The sequence below is a fragment of the Penaeus vannamei genome, chromosome 8 (assembly GCF_042767895.1).
Source record: "Penaeus vannamei isolate JL-2024 chromosome 8, ASM4276789v1, whole genome shotgun sequence".
NCBI lineage: Eukaryota > Metazoa > Arthropoda > Malacostraca > Decapoda > Penaeidae > Penaeus > Penaeus vannamei.
The window spans coordinates 4,614,720-4,632,219 of NC_091556.1; the positions used below are offsets into that span (position 1 = coordinate 4,614,720).

Below are 17,500 nucleotides of genomic sequence, written 5' to 3' on the forward strand. Positions count from 1 at the left end.
ACCTCCAAAAAACACAAGTCGTATAATTTACTCTGATTGATATTGCATTTTAAAATAAATTTCTAAAGCTAGTTTACCATACTAGGAATATATATTTACTTTCCTTCCATGTATATTTAATTCTTAGCATTTGTCTCCTTTTCAACAGAATTAGAGACTTTAAGACAGGAGTTGGGCGTGCAGTTAACTTCGCATTCACATGTAATGCTGCATGAACTCCTCTTCTCGAACATTATAACACGCCTAGACCTGATGTACATGCGGCAAAAGAAGATACGGAAGGCAGTGCAAGACATCCTACCTCACTTTCTCAATTCATCTTTGAGAGAACTTGACTTCGGCAGAACAAAGATGTTCTCCGAGCAGGACATGTGTAAGGTGTGTCTCTTGTGGCTAAAGTTTTGTGTATGTGATGTTCAGTTCTGAGAATTTGGGGAAAGAGAGAGAGATGGGAAGTTTGTGAAGTGAACAGGGACTTCCTGTTGGGCTGTATCTATATAAATCATAGTTTAGTGGCAATTAAGAAACTTAGAATTATCAAAAGAATTAACAAAGAAATTTATATATTAAAAAAGAGGTCTAATAATGAGAGAAGACATCTTGTAGTTTGATAAGAAAGTAAATTTTACTTCATGTCATGTATGCATAATTTTTATTTGCTCATAAAAGAGTTAGCTTTGTGAAATACATTTTTACAGAAGTAACCACTTTTTAGGATAATGGCATTGTAATAGAGTTAGAGAAAGTTGTCCTGTTTACTGATTGTTTTTCATTATTTACAGATTCTGTTTGATAACCTACACAAGGCAGTAAACCTCAGGAAGTTAATGATTGGACGATCCTGTTATTGGCGGTCAAAGATATTTGAAAACTTGTGCACAAAACTCACACACTTGCCTCAATTAACAGAGTTAGGGATTCAGTATATTTGCACCCCAGAAATGATCAGCGGCCTCTCAGAATCATGTCCTCTGCTGTGTGAACTAAATTTAAAGGGTTCGGAAAAGATAACAGACCAGCAGTGCGAGGAAATAGCCAAGTGTTCAAGTCTCAAGATGCTTGACATCTCGGGGACACGGATTACAGGAAAAGGTTGCTGGAAAATTGTGGATTCCATTAAGAATCTCTCGTGGCTGCATCACTGTGCCTTCAACTGTAACTCCGACTCACTCCTGTTTGAATCCAGAGCAGACCTCTTTGACCGCATAAAGGAGCAGCTGATCCACGGTGACGCAACCACACTCGTGCGGCCAGACTTGAGCATGAGGGATGAAAGATTCAATCTCAAGAACTTCTGGCTCTTTAACCCCCAGACAGAAGACTTACTCACCTCGGTTCTTTTCCCGCACCTGGAGCACATACGGCTGGATTTTGTTTTTCAAGACATGACAGAAGAGCCTGACGTTTCCATGCTCACGACACAGCCAAAGGTAACCGAGCTTGGACCTACTTTATTGTTAATTAAATTTTTTTTCTTTTCGATCTATTTATTTATTTATGTTTTGTGGTCTTTTTAGGTATGGTAACTACCATACAGGGAGTCAGAATCAGCCAACCAGTCTTTTATTTTGGGGGGATTAAATGATAACTTCTATTTTCATTAGCAGAACATAATTATCAGAAAAAGATATTTGTATTAATCCATATACCATTTCCTTCCCTGTCTGAGCTTTTAGATCCTACTTAAAGGAACGCAGTAGGGTAGTTTTATATTGAAATTTAATGTAACCTTAATATTAGTACAGCTATCTTTAGCCTGAGAAAAATGTATATATGAATCTATGTTAGATAAATTATTAAGTTATTTGTAATGACAGTTTGGGGATAATTACTGGGTTAAATAAGACTTGAAATTCCCATTTTGATTCTTCCAGATAACTCATGGTCTCATTTTTGGAATTTCTCTCTCTCTCTCTCTCTCTCTCTCTCTCTCTCTCTCTCTCTCTCTCTCTCTCTCTCTCTCTCTCTCTCTCTCTCTCTCTCTCTCTCTCTCTCTCTCTCTCTCTCTCTCTCTCTCTCTCTCTCTCCCTCCCTCCCTCCCTCCCTCTCTCTCCCCTCTCTCTCCCTCTCTCTCTCTCCCTCTCTCTCTCTCTCCCTCTCCCTCTCCCTCTCTCTCCCTCCCTCCCTCCCTCCCTCCCTCCTTCCCTCCTTCTCCTTCTCCTTCTCCCTCCCTCCCTCTCATTTAAGGTTAAAAATGTTTTGTGCTTCTTTTGCCATTGGAAATCATGTCTGTATGACAGATTAGGCAATCCAGGAAAGATACAGGATTTAGAACTCTGTGGCGTAAAAAGATGTAAACATCTTTCATTTTGCATGAAGCTTTTACTCTAATGTCAAAAACAGTACAGGAAACAGCTAGAAGATTTTGGTGTCTTTAAAATGATGAATTTTTGCTAATTTAAAGTAAAAATATCCATCTGACACTATGTGGTTCATTAAGGCATATTTTTGTAAAGTTTATAATCATATCATCCTAAATATTTTTTTTTTTTTTTTTTTTTAAGCCTCCATTATTCATCCATTCCAATCTTTACTTTCCTTTTTGTAGTAGTTCTAGGTGATGTTGAAGTAAGTAAATACACATTTTACAAAGTGCATTAATGAAAAATGAGGTTCATTCAAACATTCTTGGCTGAAGAGAGATCTGGATTCTTCTTCGATTTATTTTCTAGTTCCTGCTTTATCTGCCTTTAAGTATACACCTCTTAATATGTATGATGTTATTATCACATATGTCTAGACACTTATACAGGTACACCACTGGTTCTTCATTGAACATATACTAGAGCTATTGTATTGCGAAGATTTTCATTCTTATCCATACATTTCCTACATTTGTCAACATGAATACGGTTCTTACTAGAGATGATAGATAAAGCTGTGGAATTTATCTGCCAATCTAGAAAACAAATAGCATGGGTAATCCAGCTTGTTGTAAGGGCCAAAGGAACAGGAAAGTTGGTGGTGTACCTGTAATTATTTGGTCACTTTTATGGGAGTCAGTTGATAGCAGTTTTGGATATGTCTTTGCATTTACCATATCATTTTTGTATATTGATTTATCGATTGATATGCAGAAAAGAAAAAAATAACAAACACTAGTTTATTGCTTTGATGATTTAATCTCAAGATTTTCTGACGGAAACATTTTACATTTTCTTCTGAGGAGAAAGGAGCAAAATTTATTGGTTTTATTATTTTATATATTCGTATTGATCATTATGTATTCATATTACCTTGCATCAGTATTTTGAAAATTTAGATTGGCCATTTGACCAGGCATGATTCAGATATGAAAATGTTTCAGTCTTAATATACTGCATTAGGAATCTACATGCATGCTTATTATGCAATCATGAGAAAAATGCTCTTTGGTGTCCATAATTTTTGTTTCAGCAGCTACTGTTTTTTTATCAGCTTTTTTGTATTCTGGACTACTATTCAAAAGACAAGAAATCTCTGTTGGAGTTTCTAGATCAAATCAGGAAATAGGAATGGATGTCTTTTTGAAAAAGATGTTGAGGATATATTTGAGATTTGAGATGTGGAGTATACATTTGACATAGTGTTTTCACAGTATAATGTTTTACATAACTATACATTACTATACATTGTAATGAATCAGAATGATGATATAACACATAAAAAATAAAAAATACCAATTGATACATCTTACATGATAATATAAAGAGCCTTTCACATGATAAATCATTTACACTGGCATTAGTTAGATATTTCTAGAGTGTAAGAACATATACAGATTTTGAAAGATTGTTTCTAATTACTCTCACAGACATTTGTATTTTGTCCTCCTCAGCTGAAAAAACTGCAAGCCAACTTGTATGACAGGTGTTCAGTGGACTTGGTGAGACGCATGGTGGAAGCCTGCGGAAGTCAGCTGACTGTACTACATCTTCATTTGGCTGACGACTGGTTCTTTGTTGCTGAGGTAGGACCTGAAGGCACTGTCTGGATAATGTTTGTATTTGTGATATATGTATTTATATACTCATTTGTCTGTTTAGTTATTTAGGTAGCCATAGTTATTTAAGTATGAATTTTCTTTCTTATCTTTGGCACTTTAAGCTTTATGTTGTTCATTCTTAGCTGTATTGGATTGTAATCTGATAATCTCTTGTCTTGCAGGCACACAATGTTGTAGCCAGCTGCTGCCCAAATCTTGTAAATCTGACATTTTCTGGTGACTATAAGGTAATTTCTTGTGATTTCTTATCATGTTGGTATTATTTCTAAGTCAACAAAAGCTGCGTTAGAAATAATGCCTTTGTCTTGTATTATTGATTCATGAACTGACCAATTTTTTTTAAATGTCAGGATAGAGTGAAACCATTTCTTTGCATTACAGGCCAGGTACAGTCTAGAGGATAGTGATGAGCGGTTAGACATGGGCATTCCAGCTCCTGCCCACCAGCACCTTGAGCACCTCAATCTGACAGGTGTGATTAGTAACCGCCGCCTAAGATTTGTGCTGAGCCACACACCAGCCCTCCGCACCCTACACCTAGATGGGGAGCTAGAATGGCTGCATGACGCAACCTTCACCTCCATTCTGGAGACCAACCCACTGCCAGATCTTGAGGTTAAACATCAACTTTTGAGAATTGTCGAATATTGAATTTTCTAGCGATGTTTGCTTGTGACGGCTATCTCATGGCGATGTTGAAGATTGTTTGCTCTTGATCATCTTTCCTATTTTGCCCCCTTCAGAGCTGTGATGAGATTTGAGCTTTTATATCTTTATATACTTCATGATGAGATTTCTGCCATGTATAGTGTATATGCCATGAGAATAGTGCACAAACAGAGGAGAGTTTAAGTACAGGAACTCGTGATAGGAATTTAGAAATTAAAACTTGCTTGATAGGTATGAATTTGCTAAATAGAATTGAATTTTGTGAAGACAATCTTTCCATCAAAGCATGAACATTAATAAGTTGACAACCTAGCTACACATGTTAGAAAGAGTATGAAAAAAATTCAGGTTGCTGTACTCCAAAATTTTTATTTTTCAGGAAGTCTGGTTCAACGTCTCAACCACCGTCACATTAGGCACTGTGCGGTTGTTACTAATGCAAGAGAACTCGCTACGATGCATTGGACGCCTATGTCACATGGGGGCTGCGACCATGGAGGAATACCAAGAACTGCTCAGCCTTGTACGAAAGCATAATTTAGACACAAAGTTAATCTGGGTAACGGATGAGCGGATTAAGTAGATGTTTAAAACAAGGATAAAGGACTTTGTGAGATTATATGAAGACCTTAAGTGAACCTTATATCTTTATGTATGGGTAAGCATAATATATGTTTGTATATATGTATATGCTTTGTATTGATATCAAAACAATGAAAAGTGTGTGAGTGACTTAAATGAATGCTCTTTCTGGTCATTATTATTTATGCAATTTTATTTTTGTAAAGGCTCCTTCCCTTCCCAACCCCATTTTATGCATTAGCAATATGTGAATATGTCTACTATATTTACATGAATTTCTTCATGCATCTGAAAATCATATTGCTGTTGTATCTGAAGTGTAAAGATAATTCCGACATTATAATAACGTTAATGAATATTACAATAGGAACTACTGAGCTGCATGCATACACATTATGCAAAAGTTGATCGGAATTTCTGAAGGAAGTTAAGAAGATATTAATTGAATTTTTTTTTTTTTTTTTTTTTTTTTTTTTTGAGATGTTTCAAAAAAATTAGTACCTGTATTAGAAACAAAAAGATGTTCAAATTTTCTTTACTATGGTCATAATGGTTTTCTATTTTAATGTACAGTATCTATTTACATATTTATTTCTTGTGTATTGAAACTAATGATTGTTGGACAGTAAGACAGACGTTTGTTTTTAGAAAAAAAAAAATTATTCAATGGTGGGCTTTGTTTATCGTTTCCCAGGTGTTAGGTTAGTTGTCTGTTTGTCATATGGCCTTTTGTACTGATAAAAGTCCAGGAAAGTTGTCTGACAATAATTTCATAAGTGTCTTACTCTAAATTGTGGCTGTGAGATAACAGATCTATGGATTTTTATTCTTTTTTAATTGCGCTTAACAAGATTTTCGTATTTTTGAACATACGTGTTTTTTTTCTAGAATATAACACTAGAATGGATTTGGTTTATGCAATGAGAAGATGGCAACTGCTGTGGAATACCAGATAATAGTAACTAGACGTTATGCTGTAATACATGTAATTACATTAATTTTGCCATTTATGCTGTTTCTGAACAAAGATAGACTTTTTCAAAGGCAGTATTATATCCACATGATTATGGAGTGCACTCCATATCTGCATATAAAGAGATATTTATCCAGAATGAGACATAATCAACAAGACAAGTGACTGTTAAAATCTCTTAAGATTGTTGTACTTTCCCTCAGACTATAGTATTCTGCAACAAGACTTTAACATCGCACTTGAATTGATTTTATGCTCGAGTTAAAATCGGGTATCATTTCATTGGTTCTGTAGCTTGGGTAATTGTACATAACTTGTATTATAATGAACAAAAGTATATGTGATTGCGTAAGGAAACTTATTCCGCTGTTTATGTAATACTGATGAAAGTATAAAATCATGCAGCGGTAAAAAAAAAAAAAAAGAAAAAAAAATGTTTGTGTTGAAAGATGAACTTGTTTGCATTCTCTCATTCTTTTAAACCTGCTGTTATCATGTACTTTCACTGCCCACTGTGGTTTTTCTTATATTAATTTGGTTTACACACCAATGGCACCACAAGTGCATAATCACCGATTCATTTACTAGGCCCATGTTGATCTTACCTGCTAACCCAGTTCTGTGACTTTTGATTAAAAAAGAAGTACATTTCTATTACTATTATTGATTTTATTTATATTGTTGTTTTTATTATTGTTATTATTATTATTATTGTGATTATGATATTAACAATAATGATAGTAATAAAAAAAAAGAGGGTAAGTAGATGAAGTCAGGAAGGCCTAGTAATTGAAGCATTGGTGACTGAGTGCTTCTGAAGTCACCCCCATAAGTAAATAAAATCAATAAAACAAAAAACTGGTGTCAACGGTTTAATATGATGATACGCTGTAATTGTAAATGGTTCAGTTATTCATTGTTATTATTATGATTATTATAATTATTGTTATTGCTACTACTACAACTACTACTACTACTACTACTACTACTACTACTACTACTACTACTACTACTACTACTACTACTACTACTACTACTACTACTACTACTACTACTACTGTTACTACTACCACCACCATTACTACTACTACTACTACCACTACTACTACTGATATTGCTATTATTGTTATTATCTGTATATTTTTTCTTCTTTTTTCTCTCTTGTGGTTGAGGTCGACACATGACGAAAGTACTTGATATACATAACACTCTTACCCTTGACGTCTGTGAGATTGGAGCACTGTTACAGTTTTCAAGTGCAATTTTGAGTAGATTTTACAGTATTTTTGAACTGAAAGAAATATGTCCAAAACTCAAATATAAGGCCAACTAAAAATGGCTTTATCCACGCACATACACACACATACACACACACACACACACACACACACACACACACACACACACACACACACACACACACACACACACACACACACACACACACACACACACATATATATATATATATATATATATATATATATATATATATATATATATATATATATATATATATGTAATGTATATATTATCGTATACTGAGGAAGTTGTTTGAGTCTGTTTAATACCATTTGAATTGCGTACTTAAGTGTTTAGATCTTTTTATTGTGTGTGTGGTTGTGCATTTTTACTTCTTAGCAACTAAAACATTTTACAAGGCACAAAGGCAAGATATATATATTTATTATTATTATTATTATTATTATACACTGATTTATGATGGGAATTCCCCACACTATACCGAGCCACATGCAGGGCATTGTGTGCAATAGGCCATTTGAGTGAAAAATTAGAAGCGCAGGAAACATACGTTTACCTTATTTCCCATAAGGCTGAAAAAAAGAAAGGCTTAAGCTAACATATGAGAGTCTGAATTTCCTCGATGACTGCAACTAGGCCTAAGCAAGTGAACAGCAATTTAGAACAACAAAGAAGAAGACCAGTAATGCATTTAACCTTTCAGTGATGGGTATGTGTACAGCCATCATGACGTAATGGCTTACAACGTATTTACACCTCTCGTAACAGATGGGCCAGCTGTACACAGCTTAGGCCTAGCCACATAATCTAGACTGTTGCGTAATATTACGTCACAAAAGAATTAGGTCCCGTCATCATAGGATTCAGCTTGGTTCACCACAATGTGATCAAGTGTCATCTGTCGCGAGTGGGTTTAGAAATAATTGTAGATTTTTAGGGAATAAGATTTGATCTGATCATATTGATTGATCAATCTTCATGTATTATTTATTTATATGTTCATTATATTTTACCTTTTTTTAGGGGGGAATACAGTTCTTCATGGGAGTTGGCTACTTTTGTATAATAATGATTCACAAGTAATACTGTTAACCCATTGGTCGCGGTATTATCCAATATGGCGCGTAATCCCCTAATTTTAATTATTTTCAACTCGGGTGGCGTATGGGACCGCACACTCAAGTGCGTGCGCACAGTGGTGCTGCCTTCCCTCTTTCGCGCAAATATTTTGTTTACTTATATCTCAGAAAAAATAAGTAAGCAAAAATCTGCAAAAATTTGCAAAAACCCTTGCAACTACATGCAAACATGCAAACATATGTAAATGCGCTCAGAAAGAGTGGCGGGTGTGGTTTTAGCACGCGCAATAGGTGAACAACTCATTTGGCGGTAAACAGCCCATCGCACATGCAGGCCCGGGGGTGGTGGGCCTGGGCCCTGTAAGGCCGCAAGGGGAATGCCGGCTAGGCTCAGCTCCCATGCCGCGCGGCCGCCCGGCCGCCCGCTGCTCGAAGGGGATCAGCTGTCAATTGCACGGTGCATCATATGATGCCATCCGCAGCCAGTGGGTTAAGATAGTAGTATTTATCTTCTCCATATGTGTAACTGTATGAATTTAATTATGAAATAACTGTTTGGCAGGTGAGTGTTCCCTTTCATATATAAAATGTTTTTTATATGAAGTTCATTCAGTATGAGACAGGCCCACAGTATTACGAAAGTATGATTTTGTGAAATCTTAATTATATTGCAGCGCATTTTATGTAACTGAATCTATAAATCTTCATATATTTCATACTTGTATATTCACAGTTTTCAGTCGTCATATCTATATAACTACCTAAATGGATTCAGTTACAAGAATGCTTAATAATTGTCATTACCACTTTTAACCTTTTTGTTAACTGCATAATTGTTTTATTATTATTGTCATCATTATTATTATTATTATTATTATATTTACTATTATTATTATTGTTATTATTATTATTATTATTATTATTATCATTATTATTATTATGAATACTATTATTATAATTATTACCAATATTATTATTATTATTATTATTATTTTATCAATACTATCATAATCACAAAAATTACTAAAATTGTCATTACATTGTTATTATTTGTTGCTTATGTACATCTTGTAAAAATAGCAAAGTCTTTTAAATTTACAGATACATGCATTATCCTTTCACAATAAAATTCCTTTGTTTTGAAATAGTATCAGTGTGTGTGCTGATATCTGGGTATGTTCACATACAACTTCAATCAAATCCCTCTCTCTTTTTCTCTTTCTCTCTCCCTCACTCCCTCTCTCTCTCTCCCTCTCTCCCTCTCCCTCTCTCTCTCTCTCTCTCATCCTCTCTCTCTCTCTCTCTCTCTCTCTCTCTCTCTCTCTCTCTCTCTCTCTCTCTCTCTCTTTCTTTCTTTCTTTCTTTCTTTCTTTCTTTCTTTCTTTCTTTCTTTCTTTCTTTCTCTCTCTCTCTCTCTCTCTCTCTCTCTCTCTCTCTCTCTCTCTCTCTCTCTCTCTTTCTCTTTCTCTTTCTCTTTCTCTTTCTCTTTCTCTTTCTCTTTCTCTTTCTCTTTCTCTTTCTCTTTCTCTTTCTCCCTCTCCCTCTCCCTCTCCCTCTCCCTCTCCCTCTCCCTCTCCCTCTCCCTCTCCCTCTCCCTCTCCCTCTCCCTCTCCCTCTCCCTCTCCCTCTCCCTCTCCCTCTCCCTCTCCCTCTCCCTCTCCCTCTCCCTCTCCCTCTCCCTCTCCCTCTCCCTCTCCCTCTCCCTCTCCCTCTCCCTCTCCCTCTCCCTCTCCCTCTCCCTCTCCCGCTCTCTCTCTTTACTTTTAATATAAACCCTCTCTTGCTATCCTTCTTTTTAATGATTTTTTAAAAATTAGTTTCCTAAATATTAAATAGCTGAATACAAAGAATAACATTTTATCAACATATCTGCAGCAGAAATATTACCAAAAATCTAATTATGTAAACTATATTTCTCCAATGTTTCTGTAGTTAAAGAGGGAGATGTATTTTTTTCTGTAAAAATATATATGTGTATTTGGTAATTTTCTCTAAATATCTTTAAATTACCAAGCATTTACTTATGATTTTATAAAATGTATATAGGAATATGCTTATACACAATGCTATTTGACATTTCTTAAAATAAAAAAGAAATATCTCAAAATTTGTTACATAGATTTGGATATGAAAAAATTATGTTTTATATATTCATAATGTCATTTGAATGCATTTAAACTTGAAATGCTAAAAGGACATTTTTTCAATAAAATCTTTCAAACGTTTATGTTAAATGTTTTGTTTTCCCTTCCAATTTATACAGCATGGCCTTATATTGGGTTTTCCAAAGATTGCCTTCAAAATAAAGGATATTGAAGTAAATTTCCAAAATGACCAGTAGTGAAATAAGTAAGAGAAGTATTTAATTGTTATATATATATTTTAAATATATTGGTCATTAATAGCAAAATCACACCAGCATTTTATTAAAGGCACAAGTATTTTATCACTGACGAACCTTTGATAATGTGCCGCACTCGCAGGATACAGCCCTCTGTATTAGATATTCAGTCACATAAGTTGTGAGCAAAGAGTATTTAAACTGCAGCTATGACGTTATCACTGATATTCACTTCCATCGAGACATGACTTCTGTCCTCGCTGTGTTCTTGCTTGTGTTATATTTCCAGAAATACAACTTATATATTGATAATGCATAATACAGTATCACATTTTATTAAAAATGTGATATGAAGCAAGTATTACTCAAGATCTCCTCAGGTCTGAATATATAATTTGTTTATGGCTGTTTATATCACACAAACTACATGATATAAAGTAATGGTAAATTGCAGCATACAAACATTACTTTAGTCTAGCTTAGTGTTATTTGACTTAATTGACCAAAGATATAATACTACATGTTAATTAACAAATCATATCACTCTCGGACCAGCATGCATGTTGGACCAAAGGATTCGTGCAGGTGTTATAACTGCAATGTGCAAACAATTTTAAATACAAATTATATATGACTCCACATCATAGTCAAATCAAGTCATATATTTCAACATCTAAGTACTGCTATCTGTCTCTGTACTCTTATCATTATTATAAAGAAATATCTAAAAGATCAAATCAATCAAGCTCCTATTTTCAAGACAATTACATTTAATTTGATCTTCATTTATTTCATGAACCAGAAAGTCAGGATGCAAATGAACGACAGTAAAACAAATATGTCTTTATTATAGATCCTCTTTTAGAAAAATCACAGAACACTGATAGTCATTCATATCTGTCTATTAGTCCCTTAGTCTTTATATTTCTGATTATGAAATCAATGTAAATATCTGAGCATTAACGCAGGTGCAACACATATATATTTGCCTCACCCTAGTTGCAAGAACCGAGAAATACATTAGCATACAATAACATGAGCAACTTACATAAATATCATGAAAATGAATCTATTCATGATGATGAATTTCATGTTCTTTCTGTAGTCAATAAACAGCAGCTGCTTACAGTGCAAGCCCATGTAATCTCATTGAATAATACAACCTTGATTTTTCAGTTGTTTATTTCTTGTGGTGTGTGTGGTGCGTGACAGCTAGTGGCGGTGGATGCTTAGTACACGGTCCATGTGATCTGCTTCATCTTACAGGCCATGAGTTCTCCGAGTAATTCTCTGGATCGTTCTGTGTGGAATGTGGATAATTATCCTTTTCAGGAAATTAATTATGTAATATTGTAGTTTAGAACAGATACAAACAAAACACACACACACACACACACACACACACACACACACACACACACACACACACACACACACACACACACACACACACACACACACACACACACACACACACACATAATAATCCAATTAACTTCTATTACCTGACACTCTAGGACAGTGGTGGAAACAAAGGATATTTAAACGAGAGCAACAAAGGCAGAGAGTCTCAATGCTGTCATCTGTGAGCCGAGCACATCCGTCGACCCGAAGCTCCTGTAGACTGTGCCGCACTCCTCCTCCTACAAGGTGCTGAATCCCTATGTCTGTCACCTGTTGAGATTGTTAAAAAGGTTATTGAAAGTGAATATGATATGTATGGTGTATATTATCTCCCTTTCCCTCTCTCTCTATCTATCTCTCCTTCCCTCTCCCTTTCTCTTTCCCTCTCCCTCTCTCTCCTTCCCTCTCTCTCTCTCTCTCTCCCACTCTCAACCTTGCCCTCATCCCCATCCCTGTCTTCGCCCTTGTCCTTGCACTCGCCCACACCCAAGGCCTCATCCTCATTCTCGTCTTTTCCCTTGCCTTAGCTTTCTCCCTCCCTCCCTCCCTCCCTCCCTCCCTCCTTCCCTCCCTCCCTCCCTCCCTCCCTCTCTCCCTCCCTCCCTCCCTCCCTCCCTCCCTCCCTCCCTCCCTCCCTCCCTTCCTTCCTCCCTCCCTCCCTCCCTCCCTCCCTCCCTCCCTCCCTCCCTCCCTCCCTCACTCACTCACTCACTCACTCACTCACTCACTCACTCACTCACTCACTCACTCACTCACTCACTCACTCACTCACTCACCCACCCCCACTCTCACTGTCATTCTTACTCTTTATCTCACCCCTACTCTCACTCTCATTCACACTCCCACTCTCGTTTTCACTCCCTCTCATTCTCACTCCCACTCTCGCTTTCACTCCCTCTCATTCTCACTCCCACTCTCAATCTCACACCCACTCTCACTCATTCTCACTCCCACTCTCAATCTCACACCCACTCTCACTCACTCTCACTCCCACCCCGTCTCCCACTCCAACTTTTAGTCTTACCTTAACTCTCATTTTTACTATTAGTTCAATTCCTATTCCTACTCCCACTCTTTCTTTGTTCCCTCCTCCAATCCATTTCCTTCTCTCCTTCCTCTTCTCTGCCCTTCTTTTCCTCACATCTCCCGTTTCTTATTTATTTTATTTCCCCTCCTTTTTTTCTCTTCCAGTTTTCTTGACTTTTGTCCCTTTTTTTCTCTTTCTTTCAAAGATCAAATATATCACTTCACATCCTCTCTCTTCTCTTCTAGGTCTATTGCATTCTCTTTTATTCACGGTTATTTTGTATATCATTCCTTTCCCCATTATCTATTCACATTTTTCCTCTACTGCAAAATGGAGGTTTATAGTTTAAACAGGCTATCAAATTCAACATATCATGGAATGCAAAAAACACTTAATATATCAATATATCTTTTTAAATTATGATATCTCTAATTCATATGAAGTAAAACCTTTTTCAACTTTATCTCGCCACTCACAACTTTTCTCAGTGAAAATTTCGGATATCTAAAAATTTTCAAAACTCTTTCTGAACAACCCCAACGGCACCTGTGTTCTAGCGATGTTGAGACAGACAAGGTGTGTCAAGGTGGCAATTGCAGTGAGAGCATGGTTGGTGATGGTGGTATTAGGAATGTGGAGTTCTTGGAGGAACGGACAACCCCCAACTAACGAGCCAACCACACGGTCCGTGACTCCTGAGAGGCCATTGAGGGTGATGATTCTCAGCCTGGTCTTGCCTTCACCGAGTCTGATGAGTGCTGAAATAATGGGGAGAGGAGGGTCAAATATCTTGATGAGCCTTTATGCCTTCCGATACAAAAAGATATCATGACCTAGTCTTTCTCTCAACTGCCTTAAAAAGGTAATATGTAAGCATAATATTTCCTTGCAGTATTCTGCCTAAAAGAAATTGTATAAAGAGTGTGCTAGTGTCTTTTAGCAATCACAAAAATCACTCACAGTACTCTGAGAAGTGGTTATCACTGACTATTGGTGGTTGTGGCAAATGCAATACCTGGAGATGCTTGGCAACATCCAAACATGCTAACCCTTTGCCTGAAATCTGGCAGTCCCTTAAGTCTGAAAACGAAAATCAGTTCACTCTGCATCCTTGATTAATATATTCTGCTTAGTAAATTTAGGTTACATACACAGTTCAACATACTGGTATCAATAAAAATTTAATGAAAACCAATGTTATAAAATACAGGCTAATACAACATCAACTTTTCTTTGCACAACTTCAATAAGTATTTTGTTCAAAGATAAATTTTGGATGTCAAACTCACACTTACCTAAACTTGTAAGGTGAGAGTGGAGAAGAGAGGAAAGAATGGTGTCTGTGCAACTTCCTCTCTTTGTGAACTTTGTGAGAAGTCTGTCCTTTAGGGGTAGTGGCAGCCTTATATAATATTCTGCTGGGATTGAGCATGTAACATCTAGACATCTGTAAATTTGTTTTTAAAAAATATGGTAAGGCAATAACTAGTAACTGATGTACAATATATTTTTCAATGTGTGTGTGTGTGTGTGTGTGTGTGTGTGTGTGTGTGTGTGTGTGTGTGTGTGTGTGTGTGTGTGTGTGTGTGTGTGTGTGTGTGTGTGTGTGTGTGTGTGTGTGTGTGTGTGTGTGTGTGTGTGTGTGTGTGTGTGTGTGTGTGTGTGTGTGTGTGTGTGTGTGTGGTGTGTATGTGTGGTGTGCATGTGTGGTGTGTGTGTGTGTGTGTGTGTGTGTGTGTGTGTGTGTGTGTGTGTGTGTGTGTGTGTGTGTGTGTGTGTGTGTGTGTGTGTGTGTGTGTGTGTGTGTGTGTGTGTGTGGTGTGGTGTGGTGTGGTGTGGTGTGGTGTGGTGTGGTGTGGTGTGGTGTGTGTGTGTGTGTGTGTGTGTGTGTGTGTGTGTGTGTGTGTGTGTGTGTGTGTTTCAAAAACAAAGTCATGCTGAAACCATAAAAACAATGACAAGTCCAAAGTCAGTAACAATAATGTCAAAAGTAATGTTAAAATCAATAATGTAGTTCAAAATTTGTAACCATGACATTATTATAAATGGAATTTAAAAACATAATCATATAAGATGATAACTTCCCAAATAACAGGACAACATTTTTTTAAAAATCAATTAAAAGTAGTGTTTAAACACACTTACAGATCTACGAGAGTTGACGGCTGCATAGTGATGAGGCAGTCAATAAGGCTCCAGTTCCACGTAATTAATTTTCTTTCATTTATAAGCCTTTCTTCTAAACTAATTCTATGAGGCTAAAATTTATCTTTCCTGATATCTGACCTTTGCAGTTCTGTTTCCACAGCTACTCTGCAAAATTAGCGCTGGATAACGTCTGCAATTACAAATCACAGAAACTTGGTTAATTATATATTGATGAAGCAAATTACATTTAGAGCACTCTCTAAATAGCAGAAGTTACCAACATTCAACATGGTATAAATTCATACATCTCTCAAAACATGTACAGAAATAATTACTGACAATTCTTCAAACAGAAATTTCAATGCATATTTTTTACATAAAGACCTCTAGTATTTTTTTTATTTTGTTTGGTAATATTCCTTTACTCCAGCATGTCTTTCAGTCAAACACTTTTTCTGTAGCCTAATCATTTCCAAATACTCACTAATAGCTAAAAAGAACAAAAAAAAAGTACAGCATCTAAAATGAGGAATAAAGGACATACAACTCATTTTACAAATGATTTATATTAAATTGATATTCACAATCTCCATAACATGAAAGTAAGAAAGAATGATAAACATCCTTACATACAAGGAAAGGAATGTGAATAAATAATCTTACATTAAAATATATAACTAAAGTATTACGTCTTGACAATGAAAATCCTTGAAATTCATTTCAATCACAGCTCATCCTTACAGTTGCCTTTAAAGCTTATACAACATGAAGATTGTTATTCAACTCCTTTTTAATGATTCTCTTTAGTTACACTATTGACACACACTATTTCTGTTACCATCATTCATAATCATTGTAAAGAAGCTTGCATGATCTACAAGTTAAGTGTAAAATCAGAAAAACTGTGTATTACTGTGAATCAAAATCAGATGTTTTGGGATTTGATGTATCAAAGTCATTTTCAAATCAATAAGCAAAGACGAAATGTGTCACTGCCGGTTCTTGCATGTTAATTTCAAATATGCATTACAAATAGACAAAGACAGAACCATTCAGATCAAATCACAGAACATTTTGATTGCCAATTAGACAAATCACTTTCGCATTATCCCGAGTAAACGATTTAAAGCACAAAACAACGAAAACAAAAACAAAACAAAAAACCCTGTAGCAACGAAGGATCAATCAGTGGACAATGAAACTCCCTAACAAAACAAAATACAAACCCACATGGTGTTAATTAACAAACCTCAACATTCACCAGCAAAGGAAAATTCAGTGCCAAGACTTACAAGGTGTCATGGACGGCTCCAAGTCAGCTGTCATGAGCGTGATTGTCTTTCGCATGACGTTGTTTTTGTTATTGTTCGGGTTTGTTTACATTTGCCAGCTGAGACGTCGTCGCTCCCTTCCCCGACCGACACTGTTTGTGTACATCGCCGCCCACTTGGGAAGAGTTTTGATATTGATTTTTATTTTCTTTGTTATTTATCCATCTATGAATTTATATACCTACTGAGTATGAGAGTTAGGATCTAATATTGGATCAACATACAGGGTATTTGGAATTATAAATGTATTGTGGATGCTTCCTAAATTGTGAATATACCGTCGATTCAACTGAATTCACATTTGACCAACATTTATGAGATGTATCTATATGAAATAGATTTATCATGTGAAAAGGAAGAGGGAGACGAAGCGACTTTATCCTCTCTTGCATTTTGGAAATAGACGAAAGGTCAGGCTGATTCTTTTGAGACATTTCAGTTTCTTCATGACATTATTTAGTGTAGGCATATGTGATAAAAATACGAAAGAAAATCAACCGTTTAAGTCCTTATAAACATAAGTCGTAAATCCGAATCATTTATATAACCATAACTATATATATATATATATATATATATATATATATATATATATATATATATATATATATATATAGATACACACACACACACACACACACACACACACACACACACACACACACACACACATATATATATATATATATATATATATA

The 17,500-nt window shown here is 35.9% G+C and overlaps 2 protein-coding genes across 4 annotated transcripts in view; one reads left to right on the plus strand and one right to left on the minus strand.

Annotated features, from left to right (window-relative positions):
- The window catches only part of LOC113813312 (uncharacterized), a 14,840-nt gene extending 8,274 nt beyond the window's left edge, over nucleotides 1-6,566 (plus strand). For all 3 annotated transcript variants that reach the window (XM_027365291.2, XM_070124216.1, XM_070124217.1), the window contains exons 4-9: nucleotides 149-378; nucleotides 783-1,430; nucleotides 3,818-3,949; nucleotides 4,147-4,212; nucleotides 4,367-4,600; nucleotides 5,034-6,566. In XM_027365291.2, coding sequence (XP_027221092.2) covers nucleotides 149-378; nucleotides 783-1,430; nucleotides 3,818-3,949; nucleotides 4,147-4,212; nucleotides 4,367-4,600; nucleotides 5,034-5,237 — 1,514 coding nt within the window. In that variant the 3' untranslated portion in view covers nucleotides 5,238-6,566. The remainder of the gene's footprint in view (nucleotides 1-148; nucleotides 379-782; nucleotides 1,431-3,817; nucleotides 3,950-4,146; nucleotides 4,213-4,366; nucleotides 4,601-5,033) is intronic.
- A 5,156-nt stretch (nucleotides 6,567-11,722) lies between these two features.
- Nucleotides 11,723-16,903, minus strand: LOC113813316 (protein AMN1 homolog). The gene is made up of 7 exons (XM_027365295.2): nucleotides 16,764-16,903; nucleotides 15,469-15,661; nucleotides 14,619-14,770; nucleotides 14,284-14,403; nucleotides 13,870-14,081; nucleotides 12,398-12,566; nucleotides 11,723-12,192 (listed from the first exon to the last, which is right to left on the minus strand). Exons 2-7 carry the CDS (start codon nucleotides 15,492-15,494, stop codon nucleotides 12,122-12,124), a joined length of 750 nt encoding a protein of 249 aa, XP_027221096.1. The 5' UTR covers nucleotides 15,495-15,661; nucleotides 16,764-16,903; the 3' UTR covers nucleotides 11,723-12,121.
- Nucleotides 16,904-17,500: the final 597 nt, after the last annotated feature.

Coding starts and splice junctions, on each gene's coding strand:
- LOC113813316 (XM_027365295.2), bottom strand. CDS start 15,494: ATGCAGCCGTCAACTCTCGTAGATCT. Junction 14,082..14,283: donor TAACCACTTCTCAGAGTACT/GTGAGTGATTTT, acceptor CCATTATTTCAG/CACTCATCAGACTCGGTGAA. Junction 12,567..13,869: donor TCAACATCGCTAGAACACAG/GTGCCGTTGGGG, acceptor CAATCTCAACAG/GTGACAGACATAGGGATTCA.